The sequence below is a fragment of the Rattus norvegicus genome, chromosome 14 (assembly GCF_021556685.1).
Source record: "Rattus norvegicus strain SHRSP/BbbUtx chromosome 14, alternate assembly SHRSP_T2T, whole genome shotgun sequence".
NCBI lineage: Eukaryota > Metazoa > Chordata > Mammalia > Rodentia > Muridae > Rattus > Rattus norvegicus.
This window is the reverse complement of record NC_141547.1, coordinates 108290690-108312734: the sequence shown is the minus strand read 5'-3', so window position 1 is coordinate 108312734 and position 22045 is coordinate 108290690. Positions and strand designations below refer to the sequence as shown.

Here is a 22045-nt window from a genome sequence, read left to right as displayed (position 1 = left end):
GTACTTCTGACTCTCAGTAAAGCTGAGAAACTCAAGCATTGAATTTACTCTTTAAATATTTACCAAGGAGGCTGGAGAGAGATGGCTCAGCCGTTTACAGCACTGGCTGCAACTGGGTTCTATTCCCAGCACCCGCATGTTGACTGGCAATCATCTGTAACTCCAGTTCTAGGGGCTCTGGTGCCCTCTTCTGGCCTCTGCAGGCAACAGGCATTCTTGATATATATATAAAAATAAACCTAAAAAAATGTTTACCTCTGTCCTTGGTGTGTTAAGAGATCTATGTCTAGTGATTCATTAATGGAAAGACAAATTGCCCAGTATTCATAAAGTGTGGTACACAAGGCAGGATGATTACTGAATATTTCCACCTTGTGTGAGGGAGGATGAACAAGAGTATGTAGCAGGAGGCCGGGGCTTCAGAAGAGTCCCCTCAGAGAAAGTCTTTACCTATAATATTTTAAGATACTAAGAGATCATGGTGCTGTTGCTACTGAGATTCCTTAAGTTATAGGAAAGGTAGAAGGACTTGGACTGGGCTCAGTTTACAGGAGGCTCCTTTAGGGCTCACTCTGCATTAGTTTACTGAGTCGCCAACCAGAATACCACTCAGTGTATAACTCAGAGAACAGAGATGTATTTTCTAGGTCTCTAAGCCTACAAATGCAAAAATCACAATACTGTCAGTGAGTTCTAATGACTTACTCTCTTGAAGCTAGCCACTTTCTTAATGTGTCTCTACCTGTCCTTTGCTGTATGGGATGAGACACAGATAGAGGGGACCACAGTGTCCTACTAAGGGCCCACTGTATAATCACATTTAATGTGAATGCTTGCCCTCCACGTTCCCGATGTGTAATTTATCCATGACTGTGAGATACCACAAACGATCCATCTAGTGTTGGTGGTCTAGTCCTTGGTGTTTTCTCTGCGTAAATCATAGCATTCTTTGCAGATGCTCAGGACCTTCCTGTCATTGCTTTTATGCTTTCCTCTGCTTCTGGGAACCCAGCTCCTTTGAAGGCATCTGGGGGCAGGAAAAACAAAGAGTGGGTGAAAAATCTTGTTTATTAATAATATTTCAAAGACATGAAGTGATGAACTCAATTTTGGTCAGATAGTGGTGAAATGCAGCTTCCAAAGTCTCATTACTGAAGAGGTTTTAAAGACATTCAAATGATTTGAATTTCTGGTCACGTTCTTCTGAGCCTTTTGCCCTTGTTGCTGAGGCAGGGCAAGCTTTTAGTTTCTCTTATTCCTAAACCTGATTGAGGTCTTCACCTGCTAAAAACTTCCTTTCCATATTGAAGTCATTTGAGCAATAGAGTGGGAGGTAGGCAAGTTTAAACCACTCGTCCCTCTGTGTAGCCATGTACAGGCCTGGGTATCCTGTGACATTCTGAGAAATTAGGTGACGCATCTTTTGGTTGGATACTGGTCTGGTCTTGGGGGAAACCAACTTAAACCATGTATGATCACCTACCAAAGAATCCAGTTAGAAGCCTTCCACAGTCCTAAAGTCATGGCAGTGTTTTAGGACCTTTGTAAGCAAACTTGTGAACCATTATGTACAGAATTTGATTGTATTCCATACTGCATATATTGGTTTTTGTTGAATAATTCTTTTAGATTGTGATCAGGTTTAAGCAAATTGTAGAATCAGAAGTGTGATTGTGTTTAAATGGCTCATCTGGGATTGTCATGTTCTCCCTCTTGAGTGTCAAAGGCCAGCTTTTATGTAATTGTTTTGTTAGTTTACAAGACTACAGATTTCTAAGTCAGCTTGGGGAACGCTCAGCAGAGGGAAGGCTGAGGAAGTTCAGCCAAGCAATAAGTTGTATGAGTGGCCCTTTGAGCAAACTGAATAAAATTTAAACTTGGACATTTGGGCAGCCAATCGCACCTAGAACTTAGGTCATTTTGTAAAGGGGAAGTAGTCTTATTTATTTTTGAAATAAAGTATGTATTTATAATAAATACTATAAGCAAATCAAGTAAAATCATTATTTCTTTAGTTCTATCTAAGAATAGCCCATCCTACTTTGAGACAGGTGAAAATAAATTCCTCATAAAAATTCATTCTCTGCTAAACGAATCTGCACAAAGAACAGGCTGTCCCCTTACATAACAGAAGTTTTTACTGGGGTCCGGGATTCATATGACTTGGGCAGAAAATATAATTTTTGTGTTTTATACTTAGCTGCTGGGTGGTGACAGTCTTCCACCTGTCATTTGATATCAAGACTGTTCTTGGGCACTTGCTATGGTGTGGGTCCTGGTTATGTGACAATATCCGGAACAGGTAGGATCCTGGACCTCGCAGTGATGTTTGGTACACATTTGCTGTTTGTTGCCGTGTCACATACTGTCATTTGATCTTTATTCCAGAAAGTTGAAGTGTGCGTTTCACTTGATAAATTTGCCAAGAATTTTGGCACTGGACTGCTCCAGAAGAAAAAGTCCCCAAACTGAGTTGGCTCTGTGAGTGTTGCTCCACTGTTCAGGAAAGCACAGCCATAGCTCACAGAGCTTCAGAACAAATAAAGCACTCGAATGTCCAACTCGCTGAAGGGCAAGGCTGGCAATTTGGCACTGGTACTATTAGAACTATATTCTGATGTTATTTAAACCTGTTTGGAAGTATATGTAAGGCCGAAAAGACTATACCGGTCAGAAACACTACATTGTCTGTGAACCATGATGCTAGACCTGTTCTGAGTTAATGATTTCAGTTTTAATTACTCTTTGTAAAGTGGGGCAGAAACTTTTAACTGTTGGGTATATTATTAGGGCCGTGCACTTTAAATAAATTAGTTCGGTTCAAATTCAGTGACTTTCAAGACTGATGAATGACAGATCAGAGAAGTTAACTCCTCCTTGTCTTATTGTTTACTTTCAAAACATAGCTGGTTTTTTTTTTTAAGATTAGGACTTAGCAATATTATATTTAAAATTTATATGCTTGTCACATATATAGTCAGAAAATGAATAATGTACAAATAGCAAGTGAACATAAGTCATACTTAATATCTTTATTGAAGAAACTTAGATACTAAATACACTTATCATCTCATTGTTCCTCTTTTGTTCTCTGTAAAATAGAGGAAGGACAGAGGGAAGGGATCCCACTCTCCCCTCCTGTATTTTTATAGAACTGTGTTTGTGGTTTTACTGTTTTTAAGTGCCTTTACATTTTAATTTTACCTTTGTGTGTGTCTATATGTAGTGTTCATGGAAATCAGAAGAGGAGGTTGGATTCCTTAGAACTGTGTTTCAGAGCTTCCAGGGACTAAGCCACTACCTAAAGACTATACATGGACTGACCCTGGACTCTGACCTCATAGGTAGCAGTGAATATCCTAGTAAGAGCACCAGTGGAAGGGGAAGCCCTGGGTCCTGCTAAGACTGAACCCCCAGTGAACGTGATTGTTGGGGGGAGAGCGGCAATGGGGGGAGGGTGGGGAGGGGAACATCCATAAAGAAGGGGAGGGGGAGGGATTAGGGGGATGTTTGCCTGGAAACCGGGAAAGGGAATAACATTCGAAATGTAAATAAGAGATACTCAAGTTAATAAAAAAAAAAAAAGAACTGTGTTTCAGACAGTTGTGAATTGGAATTGCTGATGTCAATGCTGGGAACTGAACCTAGATTCGGGAGCAGCAACTTCCTGTAATTGCTGAACAATTTTCCCAGCCTAATAAGACCTTAAGTGACAAGATCTGGCTGGGTGTTTTAATATAGAAAATACAGAAGAAGCTAAGCCACTGTGTTTCTTGCCAGCATCTTTTTAAGGGTAGTTTCATCCTTATTGATTAGAACCTGGCTGAATATGATTACCTTAAAAAACAAGGTTTGTTTCAAGTCATATAGCCATACACCAATTCCCAGTGACCCTTTGTATCTGGTAGGAAGGTGACCTCTGAACATTGGGAACAAAGGTTTTAGTATTTGCTTTCGTCAGGACATTGTAGGCAGAAGGTGGTCAGCCCTTCAGTGGTCCTCCGTAGCAGACACTGTAGGGAGGAGCAGCCCATCGTGGGTTTCTGCATCACAGACTGGTGTATGAAATTCTAATTTTTGACAGGAAGCAGTGAGTGAGTTCCTCACCTTCCTGTCTTCTCAGGCTTTCTTCATGAGCACATGGAAGTTTTCTCCTTCGCTGTTTGTCATTCCTGTCCTCCATTCTGGAGTCTTATAGACACTGCCTCTGTTATTACCTTATTTAAATTTTGGGTTTTGAATTCACCCATTGACATAGGATTCTTACCCCCATGACTTCCTACTATCTCTCCAGTGTAATCAATAGCAAAGTCCTATTCAGTAATTTCTCCTTTATCTATTATTTTTTGTTTTGTTTTGTTTTCTGAGACAGGGTTTCTCTGTGTAGCCCTGGCTATCCTGAAACTCACTCTGTAGACCAAGCTGGCCTCAAACTCAGAGATCCTCCTGCTTCTGCCTCCTGAGTGCTGGGATTAAAGGTGTGAGCCACCTATCTCTGCTACCCAGCAATTTCACCTTTCCTTGTTAGCCAACAGAGGCTGAGTACCTCAGAGCTCGATGTTACTGGGTAAGACAGTAATTGAGGGAAGCAAGATGGCCCATATAAAGTAATTTGTCCACATAAATTATTGGGTTAGCTGTCTAGGGTTTAGACAGATCAACTTTGTTCTAGAGATTAGATTGAAGTCTTCTGGCTCTGAACACTGAAGGTGTTGTGACAAAAAAAAAAGTCATGGCTATGTGACTAAGTAAATGCCATCACTCAAAGCATAATTCATACCGCTTCATGACATTAACAGAAAAAATGATTATGGTTAGGGCTGGACATGGTGCCGCATGCCTTCAATTCCAGCACTCAGAGCTCATAGTAGGGGGTCTAATAAATTATCGATAAATAGACTAAAGTTCATTATGGTAAGTCTCCTTTTATTAACAAGGTATAAGCAAAATTGTCACTACTGTTTCTTCTCAAAGTGATCTGATTTTTTTTATGAGTTTTTGGCTGTAATCTGTGTAGCTGTTTTATGCTTTAAAATGTGTTTTATGTTTGTGAGAGAGAGAGAGTGTAAGAGAGAAGTGAGCACTTAACCCCTTTGTGCTCGTAGAGATCAGGAGATTAACAGATGATCTAAAACCATCTTCTCAAACCTTGTCACAGAGAATTTGGATATTCTTCACACCTAGGATAGTGTTGACTTTACTCAGCTTGGGAGCTGGTTCCTCCTTCCACCGTGTAGGAGACTGGAGACTGAACTCCAGCCTTTCAGCATGGTAGTGGGTTCTTCATCCTGTTGAGCTCTGTTTCTACCCTTGGCGGGGTTTTCGTTGTTGGATCATTTCTTGCAGTATGTAATGATTTTCTAAAGGATATTATATGCTTATGAGTTTTAAAAACATTTTAGCTGTATCTCTTCCTGTTTGTGTACAGAGTTCCAGGGCAGAAAGGGGGAAGTTGTCCTACTCAAGAGCTTAGAACTTGAGTATCATAGGCATTTTTCTCCATCTCTCCAAAGACATCGATATCAAACAGTAAGTTTGAATGATGGAGTCTTGGGTCCACTTAAGACATGTACGAACTCTGTGAACCTGAACAATAGTTGATGATCTGACCTAGGCTTACAGATCACAGTGGTTGCTTGAGTGTTCCTCTGTGTTGACTGTTTTACACTCATTGCAGAGTACGCCTCAGCAGACAAGGTGTCACTATCCTGAGTTTTGGTGACTAAATAGTTGAGAAGGTTGGTGTCAAACTCTCCTAGGTCTGTTACTGAAAAATCTCATATATACAACTTGGTGTCTTCAAAGTCCAGAGCACAACTTATTTTTAATGTTTTAAAAAAAATACTTTTACACATCTTCTATGAGGGAAATGGGAAGGTTTGTAAACCCTGTAAGAGTAATTGCTAACATAATGGATTGGCAGATTATTTTGTTCATTTTACTTGAATTTGAGCTTTTAATTAAGATTGAGTAGGATTGGAGAGATGACTCAGTGGTTAAGAGAACTGGTTACTCTCCTAGAGGTCATGAGTTCAACCCCCAGCAACAACATGGTGGCTTATAACCACCTATAGTAGAATCTGATGCCCTCTTCTGGTGTGCAAGAAGACGCCATATTCATATACATAAAATAAGTAAATAAATCTTTTTTTAGATTTAATATTGAATAACAAGCGTGTGCATATGTGTATTGCCAGTGAAAATTCTTTGTATTTTCTATTATTTGTTCTATAATATCTTACTAGTTTAGACAGTTAAAAAAATACTGTCTGCCATGCAGTGTTGACACATACCTTTAATCCCAGCACTCAGGAGCAGAGAGAGGTGGATGTCTGTGAGTTTGAGGCCACCCTGGTATATAGAGTGAGTTGTAGGACAGAGAATCCCTTGTCTTGAAAAACAAAAGACAAAAGTATTGTCACAGGTAAAGATTAGCTTTAGAAAAAAAAGCCAAGATTTTAATAGTGTGTGTGTGTAGAAGTATTTTATTGTTTATGTTCACACTGATGGATATTCTGCTTTTAAATTGTGTTTGTCGAGAGTGCAGTGGCCACTGGGTGACTACACTGAGCTGTCCGTGAGCAGCTGGTCAGCCTTAGGGTAAGAAAGAGTCAGAGAGTCCTGGCAGAATGGGATTAGATTCTATAGAGTAACAGGAGAGGCCTAGAGGCAGAGTAGGGATGAACTCTTGTTTCTTCATTGGGCAAAACACTGTGAGTTTACAGTTGTCTGTGTGACACAGAAAAGAAATTTGACGTGTTAGGAAATGACAGGATAGCTAAAAGTAGTTTTTACTTGGGGCTGTGCAAAATAAACACAAAGTAAGTGTTTACTTTGGGATTGACTTTTAAATTTTCATCAACAGAGAGAACTAATGGAACGCTACTAAACCAGGAATGGCAGTAGTCTCTTGTTTCTTAATGGTTATGACCTGTAGCAGTCCATGTTGAAACTCTAGAACTTATTTGATTCATGGATCTAAGGTCATAGTTTTCTCACCAATGTTTTGTTTTGGTCCACAGGCTTGAAGAAATAAAGTTAGTGCTTGTTTATTGAAGCAAATTATGACAGCATATCTGAAATTTCTTTGGATCTTTTGGGAAATTCCTATTTATAAGACAGGACTATCCAGGGACTAAGCCACTACCTAAAGACTATACATGGACTGACCCTGGACTCTGACCTCATAGGTAGCAGTGAATATCCTAGTAAGAGCACCAGTGGAAGGGGAAGCCCTGGGTCCTGCTAAGACTGAACCCCCAGTGAACGTGATTGCTGGGGGGAGAGCGGCAATGGGGGGAGGGTGGGGAGGGGAACACCCATAAAGAAGGGGAGGGGGAGGGATTAGGGGGATGTTTGCCTGGAAACCGGGAAAGGGAATAACATTCGAAATGTAAATAAGAGATACTCAAGTTAATAAAAAAAATATGTAAGGTCTTATCTACGTGGGTTTGATTACAAAAACTAATAAAGTATTCTCTAAATAAAAAAAAAGACAGGACTAGAGAATAATCTTGGAGAACTCTTGGCCTTTTAAAAAAATTATAAGAGAAAATAGAAAGAAGCTTTAAAGTGTCGTCCCTAAACCTAGTCACAAAGAGTGTGGATATTACTCTTGTCACACTGGGGTAGTGTTGGCTTTACTCATTGTAGAGCCATTGCAATAGCCCATACTATGAAGATAGAGTCAGACAGACTTTCAGGTCCTCTCCATGCCTTACACAGTCCTCTCCAGCTTGTCCTAATGGAAAAACCATTAATGGACAGACACATGTGTGCTGAAGTGCTGAGGGCCATGTCAAAGGGAAACCCAAACTCCAGCTTTTCTCTCCTGGTTATCCACTCTCAGCCATATAAGAAGTATTCATTTCATCTGTCCATGATTGATAGCACCTTGGAAACAAATGCCCTGTAGATAAGGTTTCCAGGGGATACATCCTTATGTGGTGTAAGTTGTGTTCATAGTGCACAGCCTCTTGCTGAAGAGTTTTGGAGCAAGGTGGATGTCTGACATCTCAGTGCTTTAGGGTACATTCCCTATATTTGTTCATTTCACCTATCTTCACTCAGGCCACTTACTTGGTGATGTTGAATTAAGTTCTCAAGATAACCCTGGAGGATAAATAGCCTTGAAAGTGCCGTAGGGGCAGGGTAGAGAACAAACCAGACAAAATGTTTTATCACCACCAGAACTCGCTTGGTAATGATAATGTCTCTGGAGAGATAGATAATACGGGAGAAAAAAAATGTCCCTGGTACTCAAATTCTAGGCTCTTGGGTACCTGAATTACATTAGTCACTGATAGCATCAGTGTGTTTTCTGTGCATAGACTAGCAGGAATTTTGGCCTGACATTCATGTCTTTAAGGAATGATAATGATATATTAAATAACATTATTACTTAAGAACACTTAGGAAAGAATGTATTGTGCCAGCTATAAATGTGCTAAATTAGCCAGAAAAAAAAACACACACACACAAAAGGAATAACTCATTAGGGTGGGTCAGAGGTGTGAAGAGGTTCAGCCACTTGTGAGAGCTGGGAAGGGCCACAGTGGGAGGGAGACTCCAAAGCCAGGACAAGGGAGTAGGCACCTAGGCAGGTACTAAGGGCCCTGGAGCCACAGTGTAGCTTATTCAGCTTGGTCAGTAGATGGCACCAAATAGCTGATAGAACTTACCTGGTGAAAGGTTCGCCCTGTTTGGGTTTCTCCTTGAGTTGGATTAAATCAACTTTTCTATACTTTGAATGATTGTACTCCGAGTATTGTAAAGTTTTTCTTTACTAGAGATAGAATATTCCAAGATAGGTTTTAAAAAGCTGTAATGTTGCAGTAGTCGTGAAAATTAACCATCTCCAAGGTTACTAGTGTGTAATCTTGCCTTCTTGCCCCCCATCCCTGTGTTAGAGTTGTTTAACTATAAGGTCACTCAATCGCTAGGTTTTAGCTTGTTAATTAGTGGTTTTGTGAAATCCTGTAAATATGTCGTTAACATAACTGTTAAGTTAATATACCAATACGTTTGTGTTGTTGGGCTCGATTACATCTGTCTGCATTTCCACCCCCTTGCTTGCCACTTCCTATAAAACCTTGTCCCGATGAGAGTTCAGGGCTGCTTCACCAAACCGTCCCGTGGGTCAGTGGTGAGGTAAGCCCAGGCTCCAGCTTGGGATAAAGAGACCCTAATGTGGTTACCCAGGAGTCTGCTCCTGGTTGGTCTTTTGGTGCTCTTTCCTCAAGAGCACATAGGGTATGTTAATGGTTTGTGAGAGAACTGTAATGGTAAAAGAGGAAGCAGGGGGACTGCTTGAGCCCCTGATGGTGCCATCCCAGACACAGGTGGTTCATTTCAGCATGGAGACCCTGGTGCAGTCCTCTGTTGCTGGGCGGTGATCTTGTTCTATTAGCACACAGATACTAGTGATGAACTGTGCAGGCTGGCCCCTGCGTACACTCTTGGTGCACACTGAAGCTTGAGCCAAGTGAGCATCCATGTGCAAAACTCTTACTATTAATCTTTTAATCTTAAGGTTAGGAGGGAGAAGGAGAGGAGATAACCAGCATCAATTCCCCTTGTTATTTTTCTACCACCAAGACAGGAGCTATTTCCATTACATTCCCTTCTTAGATGTGCACTTAACTTACTTAGATAGCTTTGTGTACCTGACTGGGCCTGAGTCCCTGCAGTGAAATTGAACACATACAGGAGTTTAACTATACCAATAGAATCAAGCACAGACCCTTACAAATGCCATAGGACTGGCCATGTTGTACCAAGAAGCGTTCAAGAACCCAAAACACCAACCAGGAGCAGACTCCCAGGTAATCACATTAGGGTCTCTTTATTCCAAGCTGGAGCCTGGGCTTATCTCACCACTGACCCACGGGACGGTTTGGTGAAGCAGCCCTGAACTCATGGGGACAAGGTTTTATAGGAAAGGACAAGCAAGGGATGGAGGTGTCTAAGCCTGCAAGCATCTAATTGGGGGCTATTGTTGTCCTTTAACATAATTGGCTGGTGCTAGGTGTCAAACCATAAACTCAACTAGTTCTTTTCTGCTGGTTGATGGTTGTTAGGAAATGAAGTGGCAAGGGGCAGGCATGTAACCTGGAGGTGCAGATTTGTTGGGGAGTAACCTGGAAACTGGTGCTAGACACCGGCTGTTAGTTAGCCCGAGTTCAGCCCTAGTTCAGGTTCTCTAAGATGGAGTCTGAACCCATGACCTTTCAGCTGGACCTTTCTCCATGTCCTGTCAGCACACCTGACACAAATACCCACACACACCACTACCACATTCACATTCACGTCTGCTACTGCCAGTGCCAAACCACTTCCGTCTCTGGGGTAGCCTCCAACCAGCTCTGCTTCTATTTTTGACCCTAGAATGTGTTTCCACATGGCACCAAGAACAATCCTTCGGCAGATGCTGGATCAAAGGTCATCATTCTAGACTCAGCCAAGTCTGGCCTGACTCTGTCTAGTTCCCGTAGCCTTATCTCTCCTTACTTCTCCCTCTGCACACCGGACTCCAGCTGTACTGAGCATGCCATGGTGTTTCCTTTGTCTGGTTTGCCACTCTTCCTGATCTGGGAATGGTCTGTGCCTTTTAGACACTGAGATCTACTTCAGTACTAAGCAGTGTATTTATTTCTGACCAGCTAAAATAGCCACTCTCAAATTCATCTGTTTGCGTTTTATTTTCCTTAACTCTGTGGCTTTTCTTGTATGTTGTGTCTCCCTTCTATGAGGACGTAAGCTTCACTCGCATCGTTTGTTGGTTTGTTGTTCTTCCCCAGGAATCTAGAGCAATGCTGAGCATGTAGTAATTCCTCAATATACTTGGGTTTTGCATGTGAATAATGGCTTTATTGAATGGAGGAACTGTATTTAAAGCTAAACATGAACCTCCATGAATAGACATAATTAGTGGGCCAGAGCTTATTTCATAATTATTCCAAAAAAAAAAAAAAACACCATTATCTGCAGTGAGCTCTAGAAGAGTGGGTCCTAGAATTTATAGAAACAATGGCATAAATAATTATAATACTTGAGTATTTACTATGCACAGATACTATCTTTGATGTCTTATGCTTAGGTCTGGATCTTAGGCATCAATTTTGAATATGTAAACGAGATACAGAGACCGAATGGTTTGTTCGTTTTTCTTATATAGTTGTTGATAAATGAGAAACTAGAAGGTAATAGACCATAAAACTAAGTGAATGCATTCAAGAAGACCCATGTAGATGTTGCTATAACCCCGATTAAAACATTAAACCCTCACCTTCATTTCTTTTGATTTTCACTTTGTTTTGCTCTGTTTTGGGTTTTTTGTTTGTTTGTTTGTTTTTTAAGACGTGGGTTCTCTATGTAACCACAGCTGTCTTGGAACTCACTCTGGCCTTAAATGCAGAGATCAGCCTGCCTCTGCCTCCTGAGTGCTGGGATTAAAGTTATGCGCCACCATTGCCCAGCCAATTTAAACTCGTTTTTAAAAGAACATTAATTTGGCATCCAGCGTTTCATTCAGTCTCCTCCCTCCTCCGTGTTTGGGGCCGAGGTCACACTTGTGGTATGAAGCAGAGCCAAAGTTGAAAATCAGCCTTGGCTCTAGAAGGTGCATCTGGACAAGCAGAAACTATGCTCCTGCAGCTCTGTGGAGGCTGTGTGCTTTGAATACATACCTATGCTTTTCCTTTCTGTGTCACAGAACTCAGAAGTAACTGATGTGGACAAGCAGCTGAGACAGCCAAGATGACGACCACGGTGGCCACAGACTATGACAACATTGAGATCCAGCAGCAGTACAGCGATGTGAACAACCGCTGGGACGTGGATGACTGGGACAATGAGAACAGCTCTGCACGGCTCTTTGAGCGCTCCCGCATCAAGGCCCTGGCAGGTGAGTGTCCTGAAGTTGTGTGTCTCACCTGTCACCAGATGTTCTATAGCCCTTGAACAGCAGCCATTTCTCCTTTAAGCTGTCTTGCTTGAAGTTGATCTCCCCTTGCTTTAACATATCCTACGACAACTAGCTGACCCTTTTATAAGACATTTACTTTTGGAGAGCTGCCAACCTTAATAGCTAACATAGTTTAGAACACAGTAAATAATGTTTACAGCAATTTAGAAAGAGCTGCTAAGAGTTTGCAAGGATTTTTTTATTTGTAACACATCTTTCATTTCAAATGTTTTATCATACCATATTTATATAAAATATCCATAAAATGGCTGTGTTCTTAGTGCCAGTGGCAGATTAACTGATCTTAGCAGTGCAAGGTTAGTGAGTATCTACTGCAAGGTCTTTAGATCTGAAAGCAGCCGTGTCCTGTGGGAAGGCTGTATTTAATGCTGTTAATGAGCAGGTTTGCCATTGACCATTCCCATTAGTGTGGATTGTCCTTCCTGTGTGATTGGTATTCCCTTGCTGCTGCTGAATACATAGAACATTTCAGTGGCCTTCATCAGCAGGCAGCAATGTCAGGAAAAGGTTCCATCACTCTGAAAACTGAGCAGTACCAGACATGTATAAAACAAGAGTCAAAATGGAGTGTATTTAAGATACTCTTTGCGTGTACTTTTGAGATTTTAGAGGATTGTTTCAGAATGAGAAAGTGGGTGAATGATTTTTCCTTTTAGTGTCATTAATTATGATAGATTATACCATGATGAGCAGATATATTCCCTATTGATTGTTAATTCTAGTTCACTTTTCTGTTGTCTTTATAGTAGAATCTGATTATGAAACACTGTTTTCAAGAAGGAGGACATCTAATCAAGTGGCTAAAGTGACAGAGAAATTATTGGTCATAGAGTCAGCACGTTCTAGCTTTCGATAGAATTTTTCATGACCTTAAATGATATGACCAGGTTGGCCCAAAGCAGTGGTTCTTAACCTGTGGGCCTCAACCGCACTGGGGGTCAAATGACCCTTTCACAGGGGTCGTCAAAGACCATAGATATTTACATTACAATTCATAATGGTAACAAAATCACAGTTATGAATTTAGCAATGAAAATAATTTTATGGTTGGGGGTCCCAGAACCTGAGGTATCACAGCATTAGGAAGGCCTTTGGAAATCACGAATGTGGTCCGTGCTGCTGAATCAGTTGGTACTTTAACATTCTTTTTCATGAATCCTCATTTGAGACTTAAGACCATTCTGCTGGTGGTAGCTAGTTACCTCAGATCATAAGCTTCATGTTCTAGTTCCAAGCTAACCTATGTTGTCTTGTTTTAAGAGCATTTTATTTATACAACATAGAGCAGTTTCTTGGGGTTTTTTTCTTTTTCTTTTTCATATGTATGTGAAATGCATGGACACGTATGTGCACATGTTTTGGATGTATATAGGTACATGTGCATGTACACATATGCACAGGTGTGTGGAGATCCAAAGTCGATGTGTTATCTGCCTTAGTCACTCTACTTTATTTATTATATGTCTCACTAAACTGAAGCATCACTAATTCTGGATAGTTTAGGTAGCCAGCTTGCAAAATAATCTCCTGCCTCTGCTTCTGGAGAACTGGATTTATGGGTGGCCTCCATGTTGTCTGGTTTATCAGGTAGTCCTCACATGTGCACAGGAAGCTTTTTATCCATTGAGCCGCACCAGCCCATTCCAGCTCCTGTTTGTTTTTCTCTGTGAGAGATCTTTCAACACACTCAGATTCAAGAGCTCAGCTGTTCTGGGTGTTGGTCCTTGTCATAACCTTCTAGGGATGTTGATGCTAGTGCCAGAATGATGGGTTACAGTAATGATAGCAAGAGCTTAATGTGTTTCTGTGGGCCATGCACCGTTCCAAACGCATCGAAGCCAGGCAGGGTAGCATATGTTTATACTAGCACTTGGGAGACTGAGGAGGGAAGATTTTGATTTTGAGGCCAGCCTTAGCAGCGTAGTGAGATCTGGTCTCAACAAGAGTAAAACCGAAAAGTAGCCAATCCCAGGACAGTTGCTTGAGGAGGGCTATTGTCTTCTGTGAATGGTAGAAGTGTAATCTGAGGCACAGAAGGAGTGAGTACTTACTCAGGGCACATCATTGGCACGTCACCCCATTGCCCAAGAGAGCATAGCAAAGGGTACTTTGCTACCTACATGATATGCAGCCCCTGACAGGATGGAAAACACAACTCTTTAACTTCCTCCTCAAGAAGTTGGGCAAAAAGGAATCTCAACTCTTCAGCCTGTGCTATCCTCAAATTCTCAGTTATCCTGCTTTAGCTTCTTCAAGTTATGGGGTTACTGGTATAAGCTAACATGTCCAGCAAGACTTTGATATATTAGGTAAGTAAACAGGCAATATTAGTGTTGCCATATACTCAAAAGTAAAATTTCTTCTCAACATGTCTTAGTATGAAAATTTATGAATGCCATTTTCTATTTATTATTAAATGTTTTAAATACTCACATTCCTTTTACATATGAGAGAGAGGTAAGAAGCAGTCTAACTTTGAACACATGGTAGATAGTACTTTTCCCTTTGTCATGATGCTGCTCTTGTGAGTTTGAACATTCTTTTCTTTAGTGGTGTTGACTTGCAAAGGGTTTTTGGCATGCTGGTTCAGCCTCAGGCAGTACACTGTGAGGTGAATTTATGTCTTGTGTAAGTTATTTCCCGCATCCCATGGTGGCATGTCCACATTCCTTACCTCTGACCAGCTTGCCTCAGTGTACTGGGACATGTGATAACTACGTAATCTGAGTGCCCTCGACCAGCATTCCATTTGAAAGAAAACACAGTGCTTAGATCTTTTAAGAAATGTCAGAGGGGCTGGAGGTGTAATTCAGTCCGAGAATTCTTCCCTAGCATATGCAAGGCTCTGTGTTCAGACCCCAGTACTAAAAGAAAGAGATGGGGAAAACAGCTGAACCACAGCCTCAATGCTTTCTTTTCAAAATTGCATTCGTGATCACTGCTTATGTTTATAGAATCCACACAGATTAGGGAAAGTAATAGCCTTTCATAATATATGACTTAATTTGGGAATATCGATTAAAAATAAATGGAATTAATCTTTATCAATCCATAAACAGAATAGAAGGGATATGGAGTAGTCACTTTAATTTTGAATGAATTTTTTTATATTTGAAATTTTTCCTGAAGTAAAGTCTAAATTATTTTATAATTAGAAAAAAATCATGAAATCATCATAAACTTCTTATACTACACTTAGAAATTTTGGTACTTTTAAAAAAAAGACCTAGAGACATCAAAGAATAAAGCCTGTACAGACCAGGTAGTGGTGATTCACGCCTTTTAGCCCAGGACTCAGGAGGTGAGGCAGGGCTAAACAGAGAAATACTGTCTCTAAAAAATAAACAAACATGCAATAGTTAAACATAGGATCAGTCTTCAACATTAAAGTTTCCATGGCACTAACGTTCTCTGGTAAATTATAGACATGGCTAAAGAAATTGTCCAGTTACCAGGGCAAACTCAAACCCAGGTGGCCCTGCCCTGCGCACACTTCTCGTGTGCTGAGATTACAGCAGGAACAGCATCTCTGACCAAACTCAAATACACTCCATGTGCCATCAGAAATAGATCGTCTACCAACACATATGGGTGACAGGACTGACTGACTTGTTTTGAGACTGGATCTCCTATGTGGTACAGGCTGGTCTTGAACTTGCAATCCCGTTTTCCTCCATCTTCTGAGTAAAGGTGTAATGGGCAAAGCCTTGGCTGAATCAGAATCCCCTGTGAGACCATTCAGTTTCATTTTTAGAGAAAAACAACGCCAGGCAGATGTTAAGTAATTATTTCAGCTATATTCTAGTTTATGATATAAAGTCTATTACAGTAGGTGCCTTGATTCTTAAACTGTGAATTTGTCAGTACTTTTGACATGATTCTCATGAACTAGAAACCCACAAGAAAGTATTCAGGAAACAAGGGAGCTAAACATTTAGTCTGTGTCTACTGATTAGATATCTTTGAAAAGAATCATGAATTCATGATTATTTTTAGTCAAGTCATTTCTGGTTGCAAAGAATAGAGATGCATGTTCTCTGAATTAAAGAGATATGAGCTGGGTTTGCTAGTACAGACCGCAGTTGCTCAATACAGACAGAGCCCTCATTTTATCCCCGCCATAAAGAAAGAAGTAGCAGCAACAGCATGAGATAGAATTAACGGAGAATAAAGGGTTATTGTAAAGTATCAGGCAGGGGCCAGGGGTGGTGGCCATGCTTTTAATCCCAGCACTCAGGAAACAGAGGCAGGCAGATTTCTGTGAGGCAGCCTGGTTTACCTAGCAAGTTTTAGACCAGCCAAGATTGATGTGGTAAGACACTGTCTTCAAGGAGAGAAAGAAAGATGGCGGGAGGGAGACAGGGAGAGGGAGGTTGGTCTCATACAAAGCAGGCTTAACAAAGCCATGTGCTAACCTCGATCGGACAGTACCTCAGTGTTCTTCATTCGTTGGAGCCCTCCGCTTAATAACTGCTCCTTCGTAATTTGGCTCACACCTGACTTGGGTGAAATGTAGATTCAACTTTACTTCTTATCTAACTTAAAAAAAATTAAACCTCAGTACAAAAGTATACTTATGACTTAATTGATTTAAAAAGTTTCTTTTTGAGTACAAATTTCTGTAGGATTGGGTGTGGTAGTGAAATTCTGTTTGGCCCAGAAATTTGTAGAGCAGGCCAAGGCCAGCTGGAGACTTAGAGTTGATTGCCTTTGAAAGGGATAGCTTAAGATTGGTGAGATACTACCTAGCAGCTCTCCCAGTCCACATTTGCCCTCCACATTGTGCTGTGTCTTGTGCAAATCCTTCCTCCAAATTAGGGAGGGAGGGAGGAGAGAGAATGGAGAGAGAGAGAGAGAGAGAGAGAGAGAGAGAGAGAGCAAGAGCGCGCGCATGTGTGTGCACAAGCCAGCTAGGTAGTGATGGTACATGCCTTTAATCTCAGTACTCAGGAGACAGAGACAGGCAGATCTCTGAGTTTCAGGCCAGCCTGATCTACAGAGTGAATTCTAGGATGTGCTAACCAGTAGTCTGTCTAGTGGTGTGGTTGGTGTGTTCAAGGCAGATGATTTGTAGTGTGGAGAAAGGAGGCCTTTATGTTAACTTTTCAAGGGAGATTAGCATGTTCTGCATGAAGATAAACTGTCTGTGGAAGGAAACAAGGTGCAAATTGGCCCCAGAACAAGAGAGACTAAGGTTAATGGAGTCTTGCTTTTTAGCCTCCTCCTGTGAGTGCCCCACCCCCTGCAGGGGTCTACCAGATGGCAGGAAGCCTTCCTTTCCCTTGGCCTCTTTCACATTCTAGTTGGGAGGCAGGGAGGCTTTGGTGAGGCTGCAGGCACTAGGCTGTGATTGGACTATAGAGGTGTAAGAACACAGAGCCCGATGGAGATGTTCTCTGTAAACGCCGATGACTTTCATGGAGATGGCACCAAATGGAAGTAGGCAGCGGAACAGTCAGGCAGATGCTTATTCTCAACTCACAGATAATAACATTTTATAACCATTAACTGTTTCTCCTTAAAAGAAAAGAAGCAGAAGTGGATACCTCTCTTTAAAATCCTTGAAATTATTGAAGGAAACAAATGTTATACTTTCAGCCCTCTAAAATAAGCCTTTTCTGAAGTGCCTGATATAAAACTGCTCCAGGTCAGGTTTGGTTTGTTCTTTACAGTGGTGACATAAAAACTTGTGTGTTATTTCACAAAGCAACAGAAACACTTATCACATATCAAATGGACCGTGGAGCCGTACTTGGTGGCATACATCTTTAATCCCAACACTTCGAGTCCGAGGCAGGCAGATTTCTGTGAGTTTGAGACCAGCCTGGTCCACACGGTGAGTTTCATGATAACCTTCTCAAGAAAACTAAAATACGAAATGAGCAGTGGACACCACGTATGACAGCACTTGCGTGTAATCCTAGTACTTGTAGGGCTGAAGTCTGAGGATTACTACTGAAGGCCAACATGGGCTTCATAGTCAATGCCAGGTCACCAAGGCTGCAAAGAAAATCCTTGCCTAAAAGGAGGAAAAAGGGACCAAACCACAAACTGTAGAGTATGGCAACATTCTATAAAGGCGCTGTACCTTTTGAGACCCTGGGCTCAAGCCTGTTTACCGTCTGGTTGGAAAAGGTATGCATTTCTTTCTCATTAGTACTGTCCGAGGAAACTGCTTATGTTCTTAAATTTGACTTCTTTGCTAAAAGCCTGTAAATTCTCAGAAATCTAAAACAGTGACATATTTGGTGCTGATACAGGCTATTGGGTGAATCTTTGCCACCCAGGTTTAACTTCTCACAGACTCCTTAGACTTCTCGAGTATGCATGTGAAACTGCTCTATTACCTACAAGACGGATGAAGTCTGGGAGATGTTGAAAACTCCATCAGCTCTCAGCCCCTCCCTGGACTGCGTGTACATGTTGGATCACCCTGTAAATCTTTAGGAAGCACCACTGCTCTCTCCTGTCTCCAGCCTTAGCCTAGTACCATGGATCAGAGACATTTTTCTGGGTAGCTCATCCTGAACTTTTCTTTGATTAAACCTCGTTGGTCTTTGTTAATCTGTATTATGTATCCTGTGAATTACTAGTCTCAAGTATGTGCTCAAAGTAGTTCTGTTCATGTTTTCTCTGGCTGATGAAGCAATTCTTGGAGACAGTGACAGTAGAGAGTATTTCTTTTGTCACTCCTTTATCACTTCATATTAGTCTGAATGCAGTCAGTTATTGAGCATTTGACAAACCAAGTAACTCACTCCTAGTCAGAGCTGCTAACATTACATCATTTGGGAAAACTGTCCCCTAACTTTTGTGATATCTGTCAAGCAGTTAATTTGATGCATCTGAGAGTTTGACCTTAAAATGCACTATACAATAATTGCACTGTACATTGTACATTATGACTGCACATATGTATTGTACATTATACATTACGACTGCACATATGCACTACACACGCACACTGAAACAAACCCGAGCATTCTGAGGTGGACAGTGAGTGTTTCCTTCCTCTGACCCTTTCCCACTCCACTCAGTGAAGAGAATTCTTTTAGAAGTTCTGTGAAAACCAGACACAGTTGTATATGCCTGTAATCCTCTGATTGTAGAGGCCAAGGCAAGAGGACCCAGCAAATTTGAGCCAGTTTGGTCTTTATAGTGAGTCCCAGGCTAGTTAGAACTACATAATGAGACCCTATCTTAAAGAATGATCACCACCACCCCCAAACAAACAAACAAAAGCCAAATTGGATGATACAAATCTTTTGAGAATGTACATGATTTAAAAGGGTACGGGCTGAATATCTGTATCCTGCCTCCCATTCTTAGGTGAAACCCTAGTTCCCAACATGATAGTGTTAATAGGTGGAATTGGGGATGATTAAACTATGAGGGAAGAGCCTCAGGGTTAGGACTTTTTATCTGTTCTTTGAAAGTGCAAGAGGGTATTTGTAAAGCAGGGAAAAGGCCTTTACCAAGAACCCAGCTGTGCTGGGACCCTCACTTTTAGCACCAAGAACTAAGCAACAAGTTTGCATTGTCTGAGGGATCCTGTCAGTGGTTCACTGCCTCAGTAACCTGAACCAACACAAGTGCCTCCTTCACCTTTAGGGAAAGAGCAGAAGCACAGTCACTTTGACAGCAGCCTCTGGAGTTTAATTTTTCTCCCATCATTCACTTGGATCAGTTAAACTCTATCTACTGTGAGGTCAGCAGAGGCTCTTGGAAGCATTTGTCTATAAGCATGTATGGCCCATTGCGGTGAGAATCAGATAGCTTGTCATGTTGGCCTCTGCCTCTTTTTATGTTAAAAGTGTCTGGCTTTTGCCCTTGAGGGTCACAAGGTTACTGTTGGAGTCCTTCCCATCTCTGCCTCTTTACTTTTCAATTTTCCTGAAGAAAAAAAAAATGCTTCACAGAGACCTCACTAAGGGACCACTCCCCTAGAGACTGCCTGCTCTTTACCTATCTTTTCTAGGTGCCTTTATTAGTGTCTTAGAGGTTTGGAATTTAATTGATTGATTTTTCTTGAGATGGGATCTCACCATAACCCTGAAAGGGACAGAGATAGGCCCGCCTGTTGCCGCTTCCCAAGCACTAGGATTAAAGGTGTGCACCTCCACTGTCTTGAGCTTAAGAATATAATGGTTCATTCTTACAAGTGTAGTTTCTGTTTTCCTCTTGGAATTTTCCACTGTGACAAAGACATTTAGTGACTATAGGAGCCAGGCATGACAAGGATGCAGTGTTGAAGCTGGATCCAGAGAATACCTCTTTTTGCTACAGTAGACAAAGGCCATTGGCTACAAGCAGCCCCAGACTACAATGTTATTGTCACTGTTGTTTCAGGTATGGTATGAATTAAGCCTTTCCCTTGGGGCTGACAACAACAACAACAACAACAACAACAACAACCTAGTAACTTCCTAAGCCCATAGAAATAACAGTATATCAGTTAGCCAGCCTTGCCCTGTGGTAAGGTTTTACTTTTGTTCTCTAGACAGGAATGTGTATGTGTGACAGTTTCAGACTCCTGAAACTATGGTACTGAGTTTGGAGAAACAAATTTGCACACCAGATCACTCAGCTCTCTAATCGTCTACTGTCAACACTGAAGTCTACACCCAGAACAGGTTGCTCGACGGGGGATTGGCGTGTGATTCCCTGTTCCGCTAGTCCCTAGGCACACCTTTCATGGAACTATAATCTGGCCCCAGACATCTAAGGCCAGTGTTGGCATGGATGCTTGTAAATAATGCAGAGGCATTCAAGACTGCCCTGAGAAATACAGGATGGCAGTGGGGTGGAGCTTGGGATGACCTGATCCTAATGTGAAACCTAAAACCCAACTCCGGTGCTAGCAGGTGTGCAATTCTCTCTGCGCATTTAATCGGCTATAATCTTCAGGCATTCCCATGTGGAGGTGCTTTTTAACTTTCCCCACCCGGAAGCCATCTTAACTGGTACACTCAAACTAATTTTACAATGAGGATGATGGTTTTTGTTTTCTAAGCTAAATGAAGGACTTCAGAGTAATCAGTGATTTGGTTAGTGACTTTCACTATTTTGAAAGGAACAATTTTTGACCATATTACTAGGAAGAAGTATGCTTACATTGGTAATCTCGTTGCTAGATAAGTGCATTTTTATGGATGTATTTGTGCGTGTGTACCTAGTTCAAATTAATGAAGTAATGTTTACTAGTACTCCACGAACTGCTGTGATATTTTCTTTTCTGCTTTTTAAAATGCTAGCGTTGCTCAGATAATTAGATTTTATGAATGCCATTAAGGTATTCTGTTCTAACAGGTGCATTTCAAAGGACAGCATAGTGGCCTCTTTATTTGTAAGCTTTGGGAATCAGAATGTTAGTGGTTTAGTCATTTATTAGGGAATGGGATAAATGGCCTAATACTCAGTGTCTGCTTTCTGACAGGCATTGTGGTTAGCATTAGAGATGCTGGCCATGAGGGAGAGGGAGTCTGTGGAGAGAGGAACTCTGTGTTCATCCAGAAGAGGCAGTGTCAGTATGTGGGAGGAAATTGCAGGCAGAGAGGTGGACGGGTATCAGGAGCAGAAGGAGTGGACAGAAAGGCCAAGGGGCTTAGTCCTTATCCTAGAAGACTGCTTCAACTCAGGAGAGGTTTACAGAGGGCCTCCCTGAGATTCCCACCACCAGAGAGCCAGAGGCCCTGAGAGTTAACTGGAGAACTGCTGCCGAGGTCCCAGGGACACTGGGATCTATCCCAGAGTGACAGAGAGAAGAGGCCTGAGGGAGGGAAGGTATTTACGAAACTGTCGTGCTTCTCCAGAGGGAAACGTTTCCTTTTAGGTTTTACTACCACAGTACTTGATCCAACTCCTGGAATGCTTCAGTGTCTACAGATGAGCCTCTCTCCCTGGCACGAAACGATTTTAGGAAAGCCCACCTTCAAATCTAAAATAGTATTCGGAGACACTCTACTCCTCAGTCAGTAACAGGTCTTAAACTGTTGTGTTTGTACCCTCGTCCTGGCTCTTGAAAGGCTGTGGAGGGAACAAGAGAGGGAAGAAGGGGAT

General features: G+C 41.6%; 1 protein-coding gene across 7 annotated transcripts in view; it reads left to right on the top strand.

The window, feature by feature from the left end:
• Positions 1–22045, top strand: part of Sptbn1 (spectrin, beta, non-erythrocytic 1) — a 199833-nt gene that overhangs the window by 57518 nt on the left and 120270 nt on the right. For all 7 annotated transcript variants that reach the window (XM_087583670.1, NM_001410274.1, XM_087583673.1 and 4 more), the window contains 1 exon segment: positions 11714–11905. In XM_087583670.1, the coding sequence (XP_087439796.1) occupies positions 11758–11905 (148 nt within the window). In that variant the 5' untranslated portion in view covers positions 11714–11757.